The following is a 19,616-nucleotide window of genomic DNA, read 5'->3' on the forward strand; positions in this document are numbered from 1 at the left end:
CTGTGCAGGATCTGTACAAGCCTTTCGATGTGATTTGCATGTTGTCCTTATCTCTGGGCACTCTGGCTTCCTCAGAGTCCAGAGACATGTAGTTAGAGTGTCAGTGGTTATTGAAATGAATAAAATGATTAATTTAGCAGATGTAGAAGATAATTTTTAAAAAGTTTGAATAGTATTTTTAAAATGTGAAAAATGCTCCGTTATAAAAAGTGTTAATGACACACAGTCTGATAAACCTCCCACTTCCTCCCACTCTCTGACTCAGCACCTCCTCTCTGTCCACATGTTTCTGTGTTCCCTCCCCTTCAGATCTAAACTTTGAAGATGGGTGTAACCAGCATGTAGTGACGTGGAATAGCTGACAGGCCCCATTTACTGCATTAGTTTCAGTTATAAGGAAGTGAAACTCACACAGTCGCTGATACTGAGAGGAGAAATGGCGCAGAAAGGAGTTCAGCTGGACCAAGAAACTTTCTCTTGTTCGATCTGTTTGGATCTGCTGAAGAATCCGGTGACTATTCCCTGTGGACACAGCTACTGCATGAACTGTATTAATGGCTTTTGGGATGGAGAGGACGAGAAGAAAGTCTACAGCTGCCCTCAGTGCAGACAGACTTTCACACCGAGACCTGTCCTGGTGAAAAACACCATGTTAGCAGTTTTAGTGGAGCAGCTGAAGAAGACTGGACTCCAAGCTGCTCCTGCTGATCACTGCTATGCTGGACCTGAAGATGTGGCCTGTGATTTCTGCATTGAGATGAAGTTAAAAGCTGTGAAATCATGTTTAGTCTGTCTGGCTTCTTACTGTAAGGAACACCTTCAGCCTCATTATGATGTGGCTCCATTAAAGAAACACAAGCTGGTGGAGCCCTCCAAGAAGCTCCAGGAGAACATCTGCTCTCGTCATGATGAGGTGATGAAGATGTTCTGCCGTACTGATCAGCAGAGTATCTGTTATCTCTGCTCTGTGGATGAACATAAAGGCCACGACACAGTCTCAGCTGCAGCAGAAAGGACTGAGAGGCAGAGAGAGCTGGAGGTGAGTCGACAAAACATCCAGCAGAGAATCCAGGACAGAGAGAAAGATGTGAAGCTGCTTCAACAGGAGGTGGAGGCCATCAATCAGTCTGCTGATCAAACAGTGGAGCACAGTGAGAAGATCTTCACTGAGCTGATCCATCTCATCCAGAAAAGAAGCTCTGATGTGAAGCAGCAGATCAGATCCCAGCAGGAAACTGAAGTGAGTCGAGTCAAAGAGCTTCAGGAGAAGCTGGAGCAGGAGATCACTGAGCTGAAGAGGAAAGATGCTGAGCTGAAGCAGCTCTCACACACAGAGGATCACATCCAGTTTCTACACAACTACCCCTCACTGTCAGCACTCAGTGAGTCTACAGACTCATCCAGCATCAATATCCGTCCTCTGAGCTACTTTGAGGATGTGACAGCAGCTGTGTCAGAGGTCAGAGATAAACTACAGGACATTCTGAGAGAGGAACGGACAAACATCTCACTGACAGTCACTGAAGTGGATGCTTTAGTGTCAGATCCACCAGAGCCAAAGACCAGAGCTGGATTCTTAAAATATTCATGTGAAATCACACTGGATCCAAACACAGCACACAAACAGCTGTTATTATCAGAGGGGAACAGAAAAGCAACATTTATGAAGCATCAACAGTCTTATTCTGATCATCAAGACAAATTCACTGGATGGTTGCAGGTCCTGAGTAAAGAGAGTCTGACTGGACGTTGTTACTGGGAGGTGGAGAGGAAAGGGAGAGTTATTATAGCAGTCGCATACAAGAACATTAGCAGAGCATGGTGGAGGAATGAATGTGCCTTTGGACGTAATGACAAGTCTTGGGCATTAGATTGTTCCAAAAACAGTTACACATTTTGGCATAACAACATTCAAACTCCTATTTCAAATGTTGGGTCCTCCAGAGTAGGAGTGTACCTGGATCACAGAGCAGGTATTTTGTCCTTCTACAGCATCACTAAAACCATGACTCTCCTCCACAGAGTCCAGACCACATTCACTCAGCCGCTCTATGCTGGACTCTGGTTTTACCACAATTTTGGAGACACTGCTGGGTTCATTAAACTGAAATAGACTGAAGTCTTTCATATTGTAGGTTGAAATCTGCATTTTAGTTTCCATTTTATTTTCTCTGCAGCAATATTGTGGCATTTCTGCGCCTGAACAATGGTCAGCTACCGGTTGGATATTATGGGTGGTACCTGAGCATCTTGTTTGTTTCAGTGGAGCTCTTTCCTGTTACTCTTTAGCCTTGTAGCCTATCACTGCTCATGATTATTTTCATGTATAAAAATATTTCTCCATATGAAAATGTAAACTTTTTTGTGCTCTCTGTATTTGTATTGATGGATTTGTATGTTTTTTCCTCTTCCACTTAATAAACCTTAACAGAGAAATAGGCTGAGTTTCCTTTATAACAATTGTTTTTTCTCACCAGTTTGTACATTTTTAAATGTATTTTTTTAATTTTTAATTTTTAAATGTAGTCATTTCTATGACTACATTTAAAAGTTATTTTTGTTTAATATCTGAAAAAAAACTGGTATTTTTTATTAGATACTAAAAACACTAAATATTTATATTTATTTATATAATATATAAAATACTGAAAACTTTGTTTCCTTCTTAATATAAATTACATTTCTATTTTCCTGTTTGGAAGACCAAAGTTTTCGGGGGGATCTAAAACCTGATTTTGTTCATATCTTTCTTGTCGTGATGAAACATATGAACAAACCGAAGACTATTACTATAACTTTGTTGAACAAACTATTTTTATCTGTCTTCATTCCAGTATCTCACTCAAATCTAATTGAGAAAATGTCAAACTAATCTGAGAGAATAACTGAAGTAGTTATCATCCTGAAACACCTCAAAGTTCAGAGTTCATGTTTTTCACAAAGGAAGATTCCTCAGTCTGTGAACTTTTCTTTTACTTGTTGGCCTTTGAGGATTTGAGGTCTAGCAGCTTTTTTAAAACAGCAGTTGTTGAGCGTCTTTGAGTCCCTGGATTTAAGGTAGTGAAAGCTGTCCACTGTTTCAACAGTGGAGTTAAATAACAACAACAACAGTAATAATAACAATTAGTACTGTGAATATTATTATGATTATATAATCAGGTCAATTTCCTGTTCTGGTTCCCTCATCCTTCTAATTTAGATCCATGCTTATGGGCATATGTAGAGTCAACAATTTACCTAACCCCACCAGCTGTATGTTACACAACTGTGAAGCTGGCAGCAGCTACCTGAATGTTTTCTACTTTTAACTTGTCTAAAAAGTATCAGAACTCGAGTCACTTACACGGTGCTCTTGAAGCATTTGTCACATTTGTTCACTTTAAAATTTTCCCATTATCACTTGTGTCTCTTTGTTTGTCAAGACTTCTCAAAAAAAAAAAAAAAAAAAAAAGAGGAGCAAGGACGGTAAATGGCCTGCATTTATATAGCGCTTTACTAGTCCCTAAGGACCCCAAAGCGCTTTACACAACCAGTCATCCACCCATTCACACACTGGTGATGGCAGCTACATTGTAGCCACAGCCACCCTGGGGCGCACTGACAGAGGCGAGGCTGCCGGACACTGGCACCACCGGGCCCTCTGACCACCACCAGTAGGTAACAGGTGAAGTGTCTTGCCCAAGGTCACAACGACCGAGACTGTCCAAGCCGGGGCTCGAACCGGCAACCTTCCGATTAAAGGCGACCTCCCAACTCTTGAGCCACGATCGCCCGATCGGAGGTTCTCGCAGACCAGCAGATCTGTAACCAAGAGAGGAGCTCCAGTCTGATGCCGGAGGACCCAGAGCCTCCTCAGATTAAAGAGGAACAGGAGGAACTCTGCAACAGTCAGGGGGTTGACCACATCATTGTCTGAACCGGGCAGGAGAGGCTCAGACTGCTGGATACCATCTGGAAACCCGAAATAAATATACAAATCAAAGGTATGTGAAACTATCATGGTCTTAATAAAATAAATAAACAAATATTACTAATGTAACATTCTAATTAGAGCTTAAACTTTATTTTCAGGGGTACAGGAAAATTTTAAGGTCCAAGCACAACAAGTTTAAATGACTAAAACTAAAAGTCTTGAGTTTAGACAGTTAAACCATAAACACTTAAGACAGTTAAACCAATTTATTTGTAAGATGTTCATCCAGCTGTTTCTTTTAAGTACCACTCACTTTTCCTGCCTTTTGCTGCCTGCTTACTAATTTTTAAAATGTGTTGCTTACCTTTAAATTCAATAGCAAATGTATGTTTAAACATTTGATATGTTTTCTTTGTTCTATTATGAATACAATATGGGTTTACTACAAAAGTATGGTTAACAATTATGTTAACAATTATGTCATTGAATTAATTTTTTTAAATTTTTTTAAATACAGTTGAACACACATAAGAGACATTTAGAGACACATTCCTTTTCTAAGATCATGTTAGTGAATAAGATTAGTCTCAGCTTGAGAGTCAGAAATGTTATAAGAAGTAAACTGTCAGAAATTACAGAAACGATGTTTCACAATGTCCACAAGGGGTCAGTGTACACAATACGTTTGCTTTATAGCTTATGGCTCGCAAATTTGCTAATAGTAAGGCACAAATACGGCAAAACTAGCAAGACTTAAACTAAAAAGCAGAACAGTTCTTTAACTTAATTCCTAATACAGCTGGGTGTAATTGTCACAATAGCTGCTGCTATTAAATTAGTGCTAAATAATTTTACCAACACAGTATAAAACAGCTGCAATGTTCTTCAACCACTCCCTTACGAATATCCACTGTGTGCTAAGGGCATGGTCACTGAAGCAAAGTTCCTTTGAATGCGCTGTCACAAGCAACTTGAACAACAAATAGTGGGAAAAGATGATTATGTCTGCACTGGGATGAAGGAAGAGACGTTATAAATCTCTGTTATTATTGCTCAGTTTTCTTTTATGAGCATTTGGAATTTTCTGTTTTGTAAATAAAAATGTAAAAACTGTATGGTCTAGATTTGCTCTCAGCTCAGTTTTGACAAGTTATTCACTGTGTTCTCTCTTTATAAAGAATAGGTGAATTACTGAAATGAATGAGATAAAATTTAGCACATGCACAGATTATTTTAAAAGAGGTTTTAAAACACGCCGTCTACAACAGTTTAAAATACAAATCAAGCTCCGTTGTAACAACTACTAATCAAACATTTTTCCTCTTTTTGGACTTAATCATAGCCGGATCACCCTTCCTCCTCTTCCTGCTCTGACTCAGCACCTACTGTCTGTCCATATATTTCATTCTTCCCTCCCCTTCAGGTCTGCACTTTGAACATGGCTGTAAACAACATGTGGTGACGCAGAAGAGCTGACAGGAATGATTCACTTTAAAAACTCCTGTTGTTTAGATAAGAACTCAGACTAGTTTCATTTATAAGGAAGTGAAACTCACACAGTCACTGACACTAAGAGGGGGAAATGGCGCAGAAAGGAGTTCAGCTGGACCAAGAAACTTTCTCTTGTTCGATCTGTTTGGATCTTCTGAACGATCCGGTGACTATTCCCTGTGGACACAGCTATTGTATGAAGTGTATTAATGGCTTTTGGGATGGAGAGGAGGAGAAGAAAACCTACAGCTGCCCTCAGTGCAGACAGACTTTCACACCGACACCTATTGTTATGAAAAACACCATGTTAGCAGATTTAGTGGAGCAGCTGAAGAAGACTGGACTCCAAGCTGCTCCTGCTGATCACTGCTATGCTGGACCTGAAGATGTGGCCTGTGATTTCTGCACTGGAAGAAAGCTAAAGGCTTTAAAAACATGTTTGGTCTGTTTGGTCTCTTACTGTGAGAAACACCTTCAGCCTCATTATGATGTGGCTCCATTAAAGAAACACAAGCTGGTGGAGCCCTCCAAGAAGCTCCAGGAGAAGATCTGCTCTCGTCATGATGAGGTGATGAAGATGTTCTGCCGTACTGATCAGCAGAGTATCTGTTATCTCTGCTCTGTGGATGAACATAAAGGCCACGACACAGTCTCAGCTGCAGCAGAAAGGACTGAGAGGCAGAGAGAGCTGGAGGTGAGTCGACAAAACATCCAGCAGAGAATCCAGGACAGAGAGAAAGATGTGAAGCTGCTTCAACAGGAGGTGGAGGCCATCAATCAGTCTGCTGATCAAACAGTGGAGCACAGTGAGAAGATCTTCACTGAGCTGATCCATCTCATCCAGAAAAGAAGCTCTGATGTGAAGCAGCAGATCAGATCCCAGCAGGAAACTGAAGTGAGTCGAGTCAAAGAGCTTCAGGAGAAGCTGGAGCAGGAGATCACTGAGCTGAAGAGGAAAGATGCTGAGCTGAAGCAGCTCTCACACACAGAGGATCACATCCAGTTTCTACACAACTACCCCTCACTGTCAGCACTCAGTGAGTCTACAGACTCATCCAGCATCAATATCCGTCCTCTGAGCTACTTTGAGGATGTGACAGCAGCTGTGTCAGAGGTCAGAGATAAACTACAGGACATTCTGAGAGAGGAATGGACAAACATCTCACTGACAGTCACTGAAGTGGATGTTTTACTGTCACGACCAGAGCCAAAGACCAGAGCTGAATTCTTAAAATATTCATGTGAAATCACACTGGACCCAATCACAGCACACACACAGCTGTTATTATCAGAGGGGAACAGAAAAGTAACATATGTGAAGCATCAACAGTCTTATTTTGATCATCAAGACAAATTCACTGGAATGTCTCAGGTCCTGAGTAAAGAGAGTCTGACTGGACGTTGTTACTGGGAGGTGGAGAGGAAAGGGAGAGTTATTATAGCAGTCGCATACAAGAATATCAGCAGAGCATGGTGGAGGAATGAATGTGCCTTTGGACGTAATGACAAGTCTTGGGCATTAGATTGTTCCAAAAACAGTTACACATTTTGGTACAACAACATTAAAACTCTTGTCTCAGGTCCTCGTTCCTCCAGAGTAGGAGTGTACCTGGATCACAGAGCAGGTATTTTGTCCTTCTACAGCGTCTCTGAAACCATGACTCTCCTCCACAGAGTCCAGACCACATTCACTCAGCTGCTCTATGCTGGACTCTGGTTTTACCACAATTTTGGAGACACTGCTGAGTTCATTAAACTGAAATAGACTGAAGTCTTTCATATTGTAGGTTGAAATCTGCATTTTAGTTTCCATTTTATTTTCTCTGCAGCAATATTGTGGCATTTCTGCGCTGCACAAAGATCAGCTGTCAGTCAGACATTATGGGTGGTACCTCGGCATCTTGGTTTTTTTGGTGGAGATCTTTCCCGTTTAGCCATAGAGCCTACCACTGCTCATTAATATTTTTATCCATAAAAATATTTCTCCACATGAAAATGTAAACTTTTTTTGTGCTCCCTGTATTTGTATTGTTTTGCTTCTATTTTGTTTTTTCCTCTTCCACTTAATAAACCTTAACATAGAAATCAGCAGATTCCTTCATAACACATTTTTTTAATCATTAGTTTGTACATTTTTAAACATATGTATGATTATATTTACATCTGTCTTTTTGACTAAATATTTCTCTTTCTTTTTAATAAACAAACAAAATGAAGTGATACAGATCTGTAGTGTTATTGTAGTTAAATTAATTGAAGTTTTAACAGTAATCAAACACTATCTTTAATGTTTACTTTGTGAAAAACTCCACCACTTTAATTATTTTACTGAGCTGCCATTTTAACTAGGTTAGCACTGTGGCAGCGAGCCTTGTCTTTTTAATTAATGTTTGTTAATAAGGTGTTGTAAGGTTTTGCATTGTCAGCCTAGGAAGTTCTCTGGTTTTGCAGCTCTATGCTTTTAGTGGGTTTTTTCCTAATAAATTTTGATTTGTGAAATTGACCTGCCTCATCTCTGCTTGCTAATAACAAGCCCAGGTGCTTCTTCTTCCGGCTCCGACAGTCTTGATTGTTGTGACCTTGGACAAGACACTTCACCCGTTGCCTACTGGTGGTGGTCAGAGGGCCCAGTGGCGCCAGTGTCCAGCAGCCTCGCCTCTGTCAGTGCGCCCCAGGGTGGCTGTGACTACAATGTAGCTGCCATCACCAGTGTGTGAATGTGTGTGTGAATGGGTGGATGACTGGATATGTAAAGCGCTTTGGGGTTCTTAGGGACTAGTAAAGTGCTATATAAATACAGGCCATTTAGCATTTATCTTTACTGGTTATCCACCTTCGCGCCACCACACACAGTTTAATTTTGCATCGTCTTTTAACAACAGTCTGAACTGAGGAGACCAGCTGCTGTTTTGAGGGAGGAATTTTGTCTAATTTTTCTTTGATATAAGATACTAGCTGTTGAACAGTCCATGGCAGTGTTTATGGATCATGTTCACATATGCACACTAAAAAAAGCTGGGTTAAAAATAGCCCATTCATAACACAGTGCTGGGTCAAATACGGACCGAGCCAACCCTGGGTTGTTTCAACTTAACAGGGTTCGGTTATTGTTTTGACCCAGCACACTGGGTTTGGATAACTACAACAATGTAGCTTGCCATCACCAGTGTGACTGAATGTGTATAGGGTTTTGGGGTCCTTTAGGGACTAGTAAAGCGCTATAAAAATACAGGCCATTTACCTATCCAAAAACTGGGTTACACTGACCAGTGTTTAAAGCGGAGGTTAAAAAAAAAAAAAAAAGATTGGATAGAAACTCAGAACCCATCACAAGGGTTATATTACTATTATCATTTGAGGTAAGACTTCTTACTATAAAATTCATCATATAAAAACTAGATTCAAAACTACTTTTATTGCCATATGATACATAGAATATAGATGGCAAAATTCATACAAAATATATATAAATGAAAGTAAAATGCAAGTTTAAAAAAAAGTATATAATTCATTATATTATATCCATTGCTTCAAATCAGTCTTTGGTTACAGCATATGTAATGGTTCATACACATGAAGACATGCTAAGTAAAGCTGGTTCTGTTTTAGAACAAATTACTGAGGGAATCTCCCTCTCAGATCATTTCATGCACCTTTATATGCAACATTTTACACTTCCATCATAGCTAAATGAGTCCTCTTTAATTTGATCACATTTGATTCCTTTCATGTGATTCTTCTATTCCAATGCTTAGATGACAGTGTGAAGGAATTTCCAAACCTGGGTGCATGACTTTGGTTAACTTGCATCAAAAACAAAAAATGATTTAAAGCAGCCATCAACAGACTGTAGATTGCCACAAAAAGCAGAAACAAATCTATCTTCTAGTACCAGGCAAAATGAACATTTTCTTGGGGTTTCTTTGGTGCTGAAATCTTCTACACAATGTCACGACGAGGAACGAAGCCTCTCCCTGACATTGTGTAGATGCTCCGCTGGAAATCCAGTTGCTGGCCTATGATCTGTGCAAGGGCTGAACCACACATCCTGAAATGTTTAAACAAAAGAAAAGGATCAATAAAGTAAGATTTAAAATATTATTTGCAGTTGTTTGGTTAATGTTAACTTGTCTGTAATCCTGGAGTGGTGAGCTCCAACACTACGCTTGACATTTGCTCAATGAGAACCAAACAACAATGAAGCAGACCAGTTTGTGGTTGTGAATACTGGCAATTAATTGTTAGGAGATGGACTAAGTCAAGCTCAAGTATGTTTCACACACTTTATATTGTCACAATATTGTATAAACCTTTTTGCCAACTTCGCAATAGATTTAAACAAATGTACAAATGCACCTTAAATGTGCATATGACTGAAGAAGTCACTTGGATTAGTGACATAAGGAAATTGAGTAAATACAATTTGGATATTTATTTTTATAATCACAGTGACACTCATTATACTGATTGAAAAAATTGACCAATATTCAGGGTTTTTTTTAACTGTTGTCGTGTGTATTAAAGTGTAGATACGACAGTCCTTTAAACATACCAACTGATCTATGATTGATGCCAAAATTGCCTTTATTCCTGAAGTTGGGCTGCAAGCAAAAACATTTGCATTTAATAAAATTGGATAAACAAAACTTTACTTTCCTGTAGATTTCTTGTAAAATAAACAACTACGAAGAGTAGAAGCTTTGGGGGGAAAAAGAAGAGGAAAGAAACCAAACATTTTTAACAGATCCTCTTTGTTTTCATCACCACAGCGCACACTTTAGGAACTGCCAATGGAGTAATTTCACTTGGGCCAGCACAGTGCAGTGTCCCTGACGTTCTGACCAAGCAGCCCAAATCTAGCCACATTGAAAATGCCACACACACCACCACCACCAAAGCCTTATAACTGATTTCGCACAAGAAACACTCACTTTTCTCCATAGAACTCCATTCAGTGTAAAATAAGTATCCGGACCATGCATCTCTCATGCATGGATGTGTGCTGGTGTTCCTCAAGACTGGCAACCAAAGATGTCCCCCTCAGGTGTACCTCACAGATGTTCTAAAGTTAAAACATTTTAATGTTAATTTTAGAAACATTTTCAAAATTAACATTAAATATAGGATTTAATTTACAGATTAATAAAGAATTTGTTTTAGTTCAGAATTAACTTACTTATACAATCACATAATACTGTATTCTAAAATAAGTGCACACATTTTAGTTTGCACTGTTATGTATCTATCTTTGTTTTCTGAGTTACCTCAGTGGCAGCTGCTCCCAGTCCCTTGGTTGATGAGCTAAAAGGTGCAGAGCAAGCCTATGTGGAGACCTGCAAATTGGGTCATACCACAATTCTGGATTATGGGGGGGGGGGAATTGAATTTGCTATGTTAGTTTTAGTTGGGTTTTGTGTGTTCTACGCCTTTCTGTGTTTTTGTTGGCTGATCAGCCACTGTTTAGGTTTCCCCTTTGTCTCCTCTAGGTAGGTTAGTTTGTTTGAGTTAGTAGTATTGTTTGTTACCAGCTTTAGAGAAGAGTTCTGAGACTTTGAGCTATTTTACGGTATATGGGCCCAAGATTTTGAATTTTCTGTATAATTTAACCAAGTTTGTTTTAGGTCCAAATAAAAAAAACTTTTTTTTGCACTTTAACCATTGCCTGACGCTCCTTCACTGCTAGGTCCATCACAATACTCAAAAGTTAGCAAGGATAAAATTTCTCAATTTTAATTTTCATTAAAGTAAATGTACATAGATATAGGTTGAAAAAATATAAGCAAGTGTGATTGCACAGCTTGTGTACCCTGGACCAATCATTCGGACAATGAAGTCGATGACTTTAGTTTGTGAATTAATGGCAGCCTGCTTTCACTCAGTGTGATAGAATAGCTAGCACTGCCTCCATCTAAAGCTGGGCATACACTGTGCATATATTTTTTTTCATATTTTTTTCCCCGCATTATTCAGCTCCTGCTCAAACTGTACGATTGAATCACCACTATCAACTTTGCTAGATTGCTAGTGAAAAACATTGACCAGGCAGCTGCACTTGAGCAGCAATCTCCATCTATTTTCACAGTTGTTGGTTGTGATAATTTTGTGAGGCCACATCTAAAAGGCTTGGATGAGCTTGCCAAAGTTGTGCCTCCATCGCTTGTGTCCAGATCACACTGCACTGCCATGCCTCTCCGTCTTTTTCACTTCCATTTCTGTGTTTGCGCATGCGCGGTGTGAGAGGTTGCGTTAAATTGGCTTGTGGCACTGCTTCAACAGCCTGGAACAACAGAACGTAGCTGTCAAACAAAACCCAAACAGTCCTGACCCGCGACAAAATGAAACAGGAAAGTACCGCAGTGTAATCCATTTATTTCAACAAAGTAACTGTATTCTGAATACCACCTTTTTAAACGGTAACTGTAACGGAATACAATTACTCAATTGTATTTTAAATACGTAACGGCGGTACATGTATTCCGTTACTCCCCAACACTGGCCACAACACCTCACTTTCTTGCCACATGTATTGCAAACCATGTCTCAGCTGTTTGTGGAGGTAAAATACGTCCACACATGACTCCATTTACGCTCAGCCATTATTGTGAGTGCACACGCCAAGGGGCTGCGACACATTTATGCAGCCGTATTTCGCACATGACTATGAAAGGTGGAAGAGGAAGTAGTTCCTTCCTATGTAGACAATCCGAATGATATAGTTTCTTTCCACTGTGTTCCTGTTAATGATAAACTACAAACTTACCCTAAATTACTAAAATATCGATATTTTATTATGAGAATCGATTCTAGAACATAAATGACTGGTATCGTAGGAATCGATATTTCAGTATCGAGCTGCACATTACCCTCACGAGCAGTGTTGGTCAAGTTACTTGAAAAAAGTAATCAGTAACTATGTCTGTGAAGGTTCTCAGTCATCCAGGTCATCGTAGTCAAAGGAGCTTGCAAAGAAAAGCGTCTGGACTTCTTTAAGTTGCTTGAAGACGTTTCACCTCTCATCCGAGAAGCTTCTTCAGTTCTAAGGTCAAATGGTGGAGAGTCCCAGATATAAACCTAGTGGGAGTAACCCCCCACAGAGGGACAAAAGGACCCCCTGATGATCCTCTAATCGCCTGAGCCAAGGTGGGAAACTGGGTGTGGGTCCCAATCAGCCAGAGTTTCGGGTGTGTTCATTGTGAAACCTGGCCCCACCTTATCATGTGAATTCCTGAGATCAGATGGCCCAGGATGTGAGTGGGCGTTAAGGCGTCTGGGAAGGGATCTCAAAACTGGATTATAGATGGCAGAGTTGGTGTCGTAAACCCCCGCCTCTGTTCAAAGATGGTCGCTCACAGTGGGCATAGATGGCTTCTTTCACTCCTCTTTCAAACCATCTGTCCTCTCTGTCCAAAATGTGAACATTGGCATCCTCGAAAGAGTGTCCTTTATCCTTAAGATGCAGATGGACTGCTGAGTCTTGTCCTGTGGAGGTGGCTCTTCTGTGTTGTGCCATGCGCTTGTGAAGTGGCTGTTTGGTCTCTCCAATGTAGAGGTCTGAGCATTCCTCGCTGCACTGTACAGCATACACCACATTGTTAAGTCTGTGTTTTGGCGTTTTGTCTTTCGGGTGAACCAGTTTCTGTCTGAGCGTGTTGCTGGGTCTGAAATACACTGGGATGTCATGCTTGGAGAAAACTCTCCTGAGTTTCTCTGATACACCGGCTACATAGGGGATGACAATGTTGTTGCGTCTGTCCTTCTTATCCTCCCTCGCTGGTGTCTGATCTTCTTTTCTGTGCCTCTTTGCTGACTTTAAGAACGCCCATTTAGGATAGCCGCACGTTTTGAGTGCTTCCTTTACATGTGTGTGTTCCTTCTTTTTCCCTTCAGGCTTAGAGGGAACATGTTCTGCCCGGTGGTGTAGGGTCCTGATTACTCCAAGTTTCAAAGGGTGATGGGAGTCAAAGAGGAGGTACTGGTCCGTGTGTGTGGACTTCCGGTAAACTTCGATGTTGAGTTTGCCGTTCTCTTCAATGTGCACAGCGCAGTCCAGGAAAGGCAGACAGTCGTCCTTTGTGTCTTCCCTGGTGAACTTGATGTTTTTATCCACAGCGTTAATGTGCGCAGTGAAGGATTCCACTTCTTGTGTCTTGATTTTGACCCAGGTGTCGTCCACATATCTGTACCAGTGGCTGGGTACTCTTCCTTTGAAAGAGCCAAGAGCCTTCCTTTCCACTTCCTCCATTAGCTGTATACTGAGGAGGGTCAACCAACATTCTCAGCCCTGCCAGGTTAACCCTTTAACAACTTAGCGTTGTGTGTAGAGATTGAAAATCTCTCCTTTGATTTTTTCCTCGTACTTTGTTTTTTGGTCTTTTCGTCAAGTCTGTCTTCGTACGGACCTGTCGAGTTCTTCGTCATTTTGTACATAACTGTTTTTGGGGCAAATAAAATGCAAGTAGGGATTAAAACCTCAGAATTAATGATTATCGGTGCTGGAAATGCTAGTGTTTGATGCAGTGTCTTGATGTTGTTGCCACGGGTACCCACAAAGCAATGCGCGAAAGTCACGTGGTCTGTCAATCTCTGTTGACTAAGAACCAAAAGGCTTAATACTAGTGATGGGATTTTCGGCTCTTTCGGCTCGGCTCACTAAAAAGAGCCGGCTCTGGAAATAAAGACATAGAATCAGGACTGACAGAGATGGGGAAGAAGTCTCATTGTGACAAGTAAAGTTTATCTTGCCTGGCTGGGCAGCTCTCCTGGTGCTCAGCACCCCCAAAGCTCTGATCCTAGAATCGCCCCTGAGTAGTGGAGAAGTCCAGTGATATCTGATCAGGTCATTTCTAGTTGAACATGGCAGTGTGAAGACTGATGTGGCTTCTTCTGAGGCTTATCTTCAACCCAAACAATTGTGTGAAATTTTGACTCAATGTTTTATCAAAGCTGCCCAACCTGTGACCCAACAGGATTAGTCAAGCTGTGGAGTGAACTGAAGAACCCGGCACATCATCATCCCAACTCCTGAGTCATGACTTTTGCACCAATATTTGGTCACAATAACCCGATTTACGAACCTACAGCTTTTACACAGAAGTTGATTATGAAAATAACCCAGCATTTTTTAGTGTGTATGAAAAGTTTGGAATAATCTGTAAATGAGACATATAACTTTAACAGTTATAACCAGCATAATCCACTTAACCTGCCAATGAAATAACAGTTACTGACTCATAAACACACGACTCAATCATATGAAACTGCGTGACAGCGGCAATGTTTTGCAATCACCCCCTTACAAATATCCACTGTGGGCTAAGGGCATGGTCACTGAAGCAAAGTTCCTTTGAGTGCACTTGATTATTGTCTCTAGACGTCCTGAGAACAAGTCAGAGGATGAAAATTTAAACACCTCCTGCTATGAACAATAAAGGCATGTGCCCTATATTGTCACACATGAGACAAGAGTATAAGAACTAACTGTCAAAAGCAACTTGAAAAACAAACAGGTGACGAAGGAAGAGACGTTATAAATCTCTGTTATTGTTGCTCGGTTTTCTTTTAGGAGCATTTGGAATTTTCTGTTTTGTAACTAAAAATATAAAAAATAAATGGACTACATTTGTTCTCAGCTCAGTTTTGAAAAGTTATTCACTATGTTCTCTCTTTATATGGAGTATTTTAAATACTGAAACAAATAAAAAGATGAATTAATTTCGCAGACTTAGATTATTTTAAAAGACCTTTTAAAACACACTGTTTAAAACTGTTTAAAATGTGAAGCAAGCTCTGTTATAAGAAGTACTAATCACACATCTTTCCTCTTCTTAGAATTAATCATAGCCTGATAATCCTCCCTCCTCTTCCTGCTCTCTGACTCAGCACCTACTGTCTGTCCATATATTTCCTTCTTCCCTCCCCTTCAGGTCTGCACTTTGAACATGGCTGTAATCAACGTGCAGCGACGCAGAAGAGCTAACTCATGTTGTTTAGATAAGAGCTCCGAATGCTTTCAATTATAAGGAAGTGAAACTCACACAGTCACTGACACTGAGAGGAGAAATGGCGCAGAAAGGAGTTCAGCTGGACCAAGAAACTTTCTCTTGTTCGATCTGTTTGGATCTGCTGAAGGAGCCAGTGACTATTCCCTGTGGACACAACTACTGCATGAACTGTATTAATGGCTTTTGGGATGGAGAGGACAAGAAGAAAATCTACAGCTGCCCTCAGTGCAGACAGACTTTCACAGCGAGGCCTGTCCTGGTGAAAAACACCATGTTAGCAGTTTTAGTGGAGCAGCTGAAGAAGACTGGACTCCAAGCTGCTCCTGCTGATCACTGCTATGCTGGACCTGAAGATGTGGCCTGTGATTTCTGCACTGGAAGAGAAATGAAAGCTGTGAAATCATGTCTGGTGTGTTTGGTCTCTTACTGTGAGAAACACCTTCAGCCTCATTATGATGTTGCTCCATTAAAGAAACACAAGCTGGTGGAGCCCTCCAAGAAGCTCCAGGAGAAGATCTGCTCTCGTCATGATGAGGTGATGAAGATGTTCTGCCGTACTGATCAGCAGAGTATCTGTTATCTCTGCTCTGTGGATGAACATAAAGGCCACGACACAGTCTCAGCTGCAGCAGAAAGGACTGAGAGGCAGAGAGAGCTGGAGGTGAGTCGACAAAACATCCAGCAGAGAATCCAGGACAGAGAGAAAGATGTGAAGCTGCTTCAACAGGAGGTGGAGGCCATCAATCAGTCTGCTGATCAAACAGTGGAGCACAGTGAGAAGATCTTCACTGAGCTGATCCATCTCATCCAGAAAAGAAGCTCTGATGTGAAGCAGCAGATCAGATCCCAGCAGGAAACTGAAGTGAGTCGAGTCAAAGAGCTTCAGGAGAAGCTGGAGCAGGAGATCACTAAGCTGAAGAGGAAAGATGCTGAGCTGAAGCAGCTCTCACACACAGAGGATCACATCCAGTTTCTACACAACTACCCCTCACTGTCAGCACTCAGTGAGTCTACAGACTCATCCAGCATCAATATCCGTCCTCTGAGCTACTTTGAGGATGTGACAGCAGCTGTGTCAGAGGTCAGAGATAAACTACAGGACATTCTGAGAGAGGAATGGACAAACATCTCACTGACAGTCACTGAAGTGGATGTTTTACTGTCACAACCAGAGCCAAAGACCAGAGCTGGATTCTTAAAATATTCATGTAAAATCTCACTGGATCCAAACACAGCACACAAACAGCTGTTATTATCAGACGAGAACAGAAAAGTAACATTCATGTATCATCAACAATCCTTTTTGGATCATCCAGACAGATTTACTGGATGGTGGCAGGTCCTGAGTAGAGAGAGCCTGACTGGACGTTGTTACTGGGAGGTGGTGAGGAGAGGGGGAGTTTTTGTAGCAGTTGCATATAGGAATATCAGCAGAGCAGGGACTCGAAATGAATGTGGATTTGGTCGTAATGACAAGTCTTGGGCACTAGATTGTTCCAAAAATAGTTACACATTTTGGCATAACAACACTGAAATTCCCATCTCAGGTCCTCGTTCCTCCAGAGTAGGAGTGTACCTGGATCACAGAGCAGGTATTTTGTCCTTCTACAGCGTCTCTGAAACCATGACTCTCCTCCACAGAGTCCAGACCACATTCACTCAGCCGCTCTACGTTGGGCTTAGACTTTACACCAATTATGGAGATATTGCTGAATTCATTAAACTGAAATAGACCGAAGACTTTCATATTGTGGGTTTAAATCTATATTTTAGTTTCCATTTTATTTTCTCTCCATCATTTCTGCTCTGCACCGAGATCAGCTGTCTGTCAAACATTATGGGTGGTACTTTGACATCTTCATTTTGTTCTCTTGATGTTTTTGAGTTTTTAAAGGGGATCCTTCCTGTGTTTGTTTGTCCATTGAAGGTACCAGTGATCGATATGAATTTTATTTACACAAATATTTCTCCACCTTTTTTTGTCTTCTACTTCATGGGCTTTAACAGAGAAATTAGCAGAACATTCTTTGTCAAGCAGTTTTATTTGTCTTTACTTTAGAAAGAAACAAATACATTTATCTGTTTGGTATATTGACACACACACACACACACACACACACGTCTATATACACACATACATACACAAAGCTGTGTAAACCAACTATAAATAACTAATCTAAACTTATATACATTAAATACAGAAATGAAATGAGGTGGAATGAATACTACAGAATGTACATAAGGTGCAGCTGCAGTTTGGCAGTGGGAGCAGTGTGACATAATATAATCTGAATGCTTCTTTGCTGATTATATTGTTTTATGGATAAGAGAGGCCCAACTCTGAGTACAGTCTGTGCCAAAAGTACTGACAGGAAACTGCATGCTTTTGCAGAGAACATGAGTTGCGGGCAGAAAGTGAAACTAAGTAGGGTGTTTGATCGAAACTTAAAGTGTGTGTGACGTCTAGAGGAAGTATATAAATAACTAGGCTTCCTGTTTGTGCTTCAGACCTGAGCTTGTGTGTTCGTGTGTTCAGGTCTCCCTTCCCGGTAACGTAAAATAAAGATCATTTTTTGAGTTTGACCACTTTGAGCTGTGTCTTTCTTTGCCGTAAGGAATACAAAGAACTGGGATTTAATACAGGTCAACTGTTTAGAAGGGAGATGGCGAGGGGAAAGAAACTGTTCCTGTGTCGGGTGGTCCTGGTCTGCAGGCTTCTGTACCGTCTGCCAGAAGGCAGCAGGTCAAAAAGTCTGTGTGCAGGGTGTGAGGGGTCTGTGATGATTTTCCCTGCCCGTTTCCTGGTTCTTGAGAGGTACAGCTCCTGGATGGGGGGCAGGGGGGCGCCGATGATCCTTTCTGCTGCCTGTACAGTCTGCTGCAGTCTGCTCCTGTCCTGTTTAGTGGCTGCACCATACCAGACTGTGATGGAGGAGCACAGGACAGACTCAATGACTGAAGTGTAGAACTGGATCAGCAGCTCCTGTGGAAGACTGTACTTCCCCAGTTGTCTCAGGAAGTACATCCTCTGCTGGGTCCTTTTGAGGATGGAGTTGATGTTGGTCTCCCACTTCAGGTCCTGGGAGATGGTGGTACCCAGGAACTTCAAGATCTTCACAGTAGACACCGGGCTGTCTGATATGGTAAGGGGGAGCAGAGTTAAGGGATGTCTCCTGAAGTCCAATTGTAGTGGCAATTCCTTTTGTTTGACCAACCAAACATCCCGCAATTAAAAGTCCACAAGCCACTGCTGCACTGCGATAATATTCCGTATGCAGGCAAAAGAAGTCCACTGTCCAAACTTGAAAGTTGCGTTTTTATGGTTTATTCATCCAGTTTGGCAATAACAAGATCCATTTTTAGTTACTTCCTGCTGCTTCTCCTGCTCTGGTAAAAACCCATAGGCTCACCCCAGTGCATACTGGTCCTATACCAGTCTCTTTATTTATAGAAACAAAATGGCCCTACAGCTTTTACTGACTAATTTAACAAGGTAACATCAAAGAAACAAAACATTGAAACAAATATTAACCTACAAATAAACTTGTAAATAAACCCCAAAATATAAGTAAACTAACAACAAACTTTAACTAATTTCAAAAATAATAAAAAATAAAGAACAAATAGCTCCAACACCACTGTCATCTCTACAGTCTTAAGAGTGTTCAGCTCCAGACTGTGCTGACTGCACCAGAGTACCAGCTGCTTAACGTCCTGTCGGTATGTAGATTCATCACCATCTTGAATGAGGCCAATGACGGTGGTGACATCTGCAAACTTTAGGAGTTTAACAGCCGAGTTCTTGGAGGTGCAGTCATTAGTGTAGAAGGAGGACACATCCTTGAGGGGCACCAATACTGAGGGACCGAGTTTCAGAGGTGATCTCCCCCAGCCTCACTTGCTGCTTCCTGTCTGTCAGGCTGGTGATCCACTGACAGGCAGCTGGTGACACACTGAGCTGGGATAGTTTGGAGGAGAGAAGTTCAGGCACAATGGTGTTAAAAGCCAAACTAAAGTCCACAAACAGGACCATGGCATAAGTTCCCGGGCGGTCGAGGTGTTGCAGGATGTAATGCAGCCACATGTGATATGAGACTAACTTCACTGGAGGACTAATTATAATATATAACAATATAAATATAGTATTTCCTCCTAGAAGAGATGAAAGACATGCTTTTGTGTGGATGAGTGTAGCGTTTTACTTTTCTGAG

General features: G+C 41.1%; 1 protein-coding gene and 1 long non-coding RNA gene across 3 annotated transcripts; one reads left to right on the top strand and one right to left on the bottom strand.

Annotated features, from left to right (window-relative positions):
- Positions 1-391: 391 nt before the first annotated feature.
- On the top strand, positions 392-17,964 carry LOC309694729 (uncharacterized protein). The gene is made up of 3 exons (XM_082514938.1): positions 392-2,102; positions 5,488-7,166; positions 15,395-17,964. The coding sequence occupies exons 1-3, from the start codon at positions 437-439 to the stop codon at positions 17,135-17,137; spliced, it is 5,088 nt and encodes a 1,695-aa protein (XP_082371064.1). The 5' UTR covers positions 392-436; the 3' UTR covers positions 17,138-17,964.
- Positions 8,855-10,692, bottom strand: LOC309694607. Of its 2 annotated transcripts, none has more exons than XR_014272928.1 (3): positions 10,669-10,692; positions 10,336-10,466; positions 8,855-9,452 (listed from the first exon to the last, which is right to left on the bottom strand). It is a non-coding gene; the product is annotated as an uncharacterized lncRNA (long non-coding RNA). The 2 variants fall into 2 exon arrangements; XR_014272929.1 differs by lacking the exon at positions 10,669-10,692 and adding an exon at positions 10,581-10,662.
- Positions 17,965-19,616: the final 1,652 nt, after the last annotated feature.

The sequence above is a fragment of the Aulonocara stuartgranti genome, assembly GCF_965226115.1.
Source record: "Aulonocara stuartgranti genome assembly, chromosome: 18".
Classification (NCBI taxonomy): domain Eukaryota; kingdom Metazoa; phylum Chordata; class Actinopteri; order Cichliformes; family Cichlidae; genus Aulonocara; species Aulonocara stuartgranti.

Excerpts from the sequence above, each read along its gene's own strand:
- LOC309694729 (XM_082514938.1), top strand. The coding sequence starts at position 437 with ATGGCGCAGAAAGGAGTTCAGCTGGACCAAGAAACTTTCTCTTGTTCG. Across the intron at positions 2,103-5,487 it reads AGACACTGCTGGGTTCATTA|AGGGGGAAATGGCGCAGAAA; the intron begins AACTGAAATAGA and ends ACTGACACTAAG. Across the intron at positions 7,167-15,394 it reads CTGAGTTCATTAAACTGAAA|ATAAGAGCTCCGAATGCTTT; the intron begins TAGACTGAAGTC and ends CATGTTGTTTAG.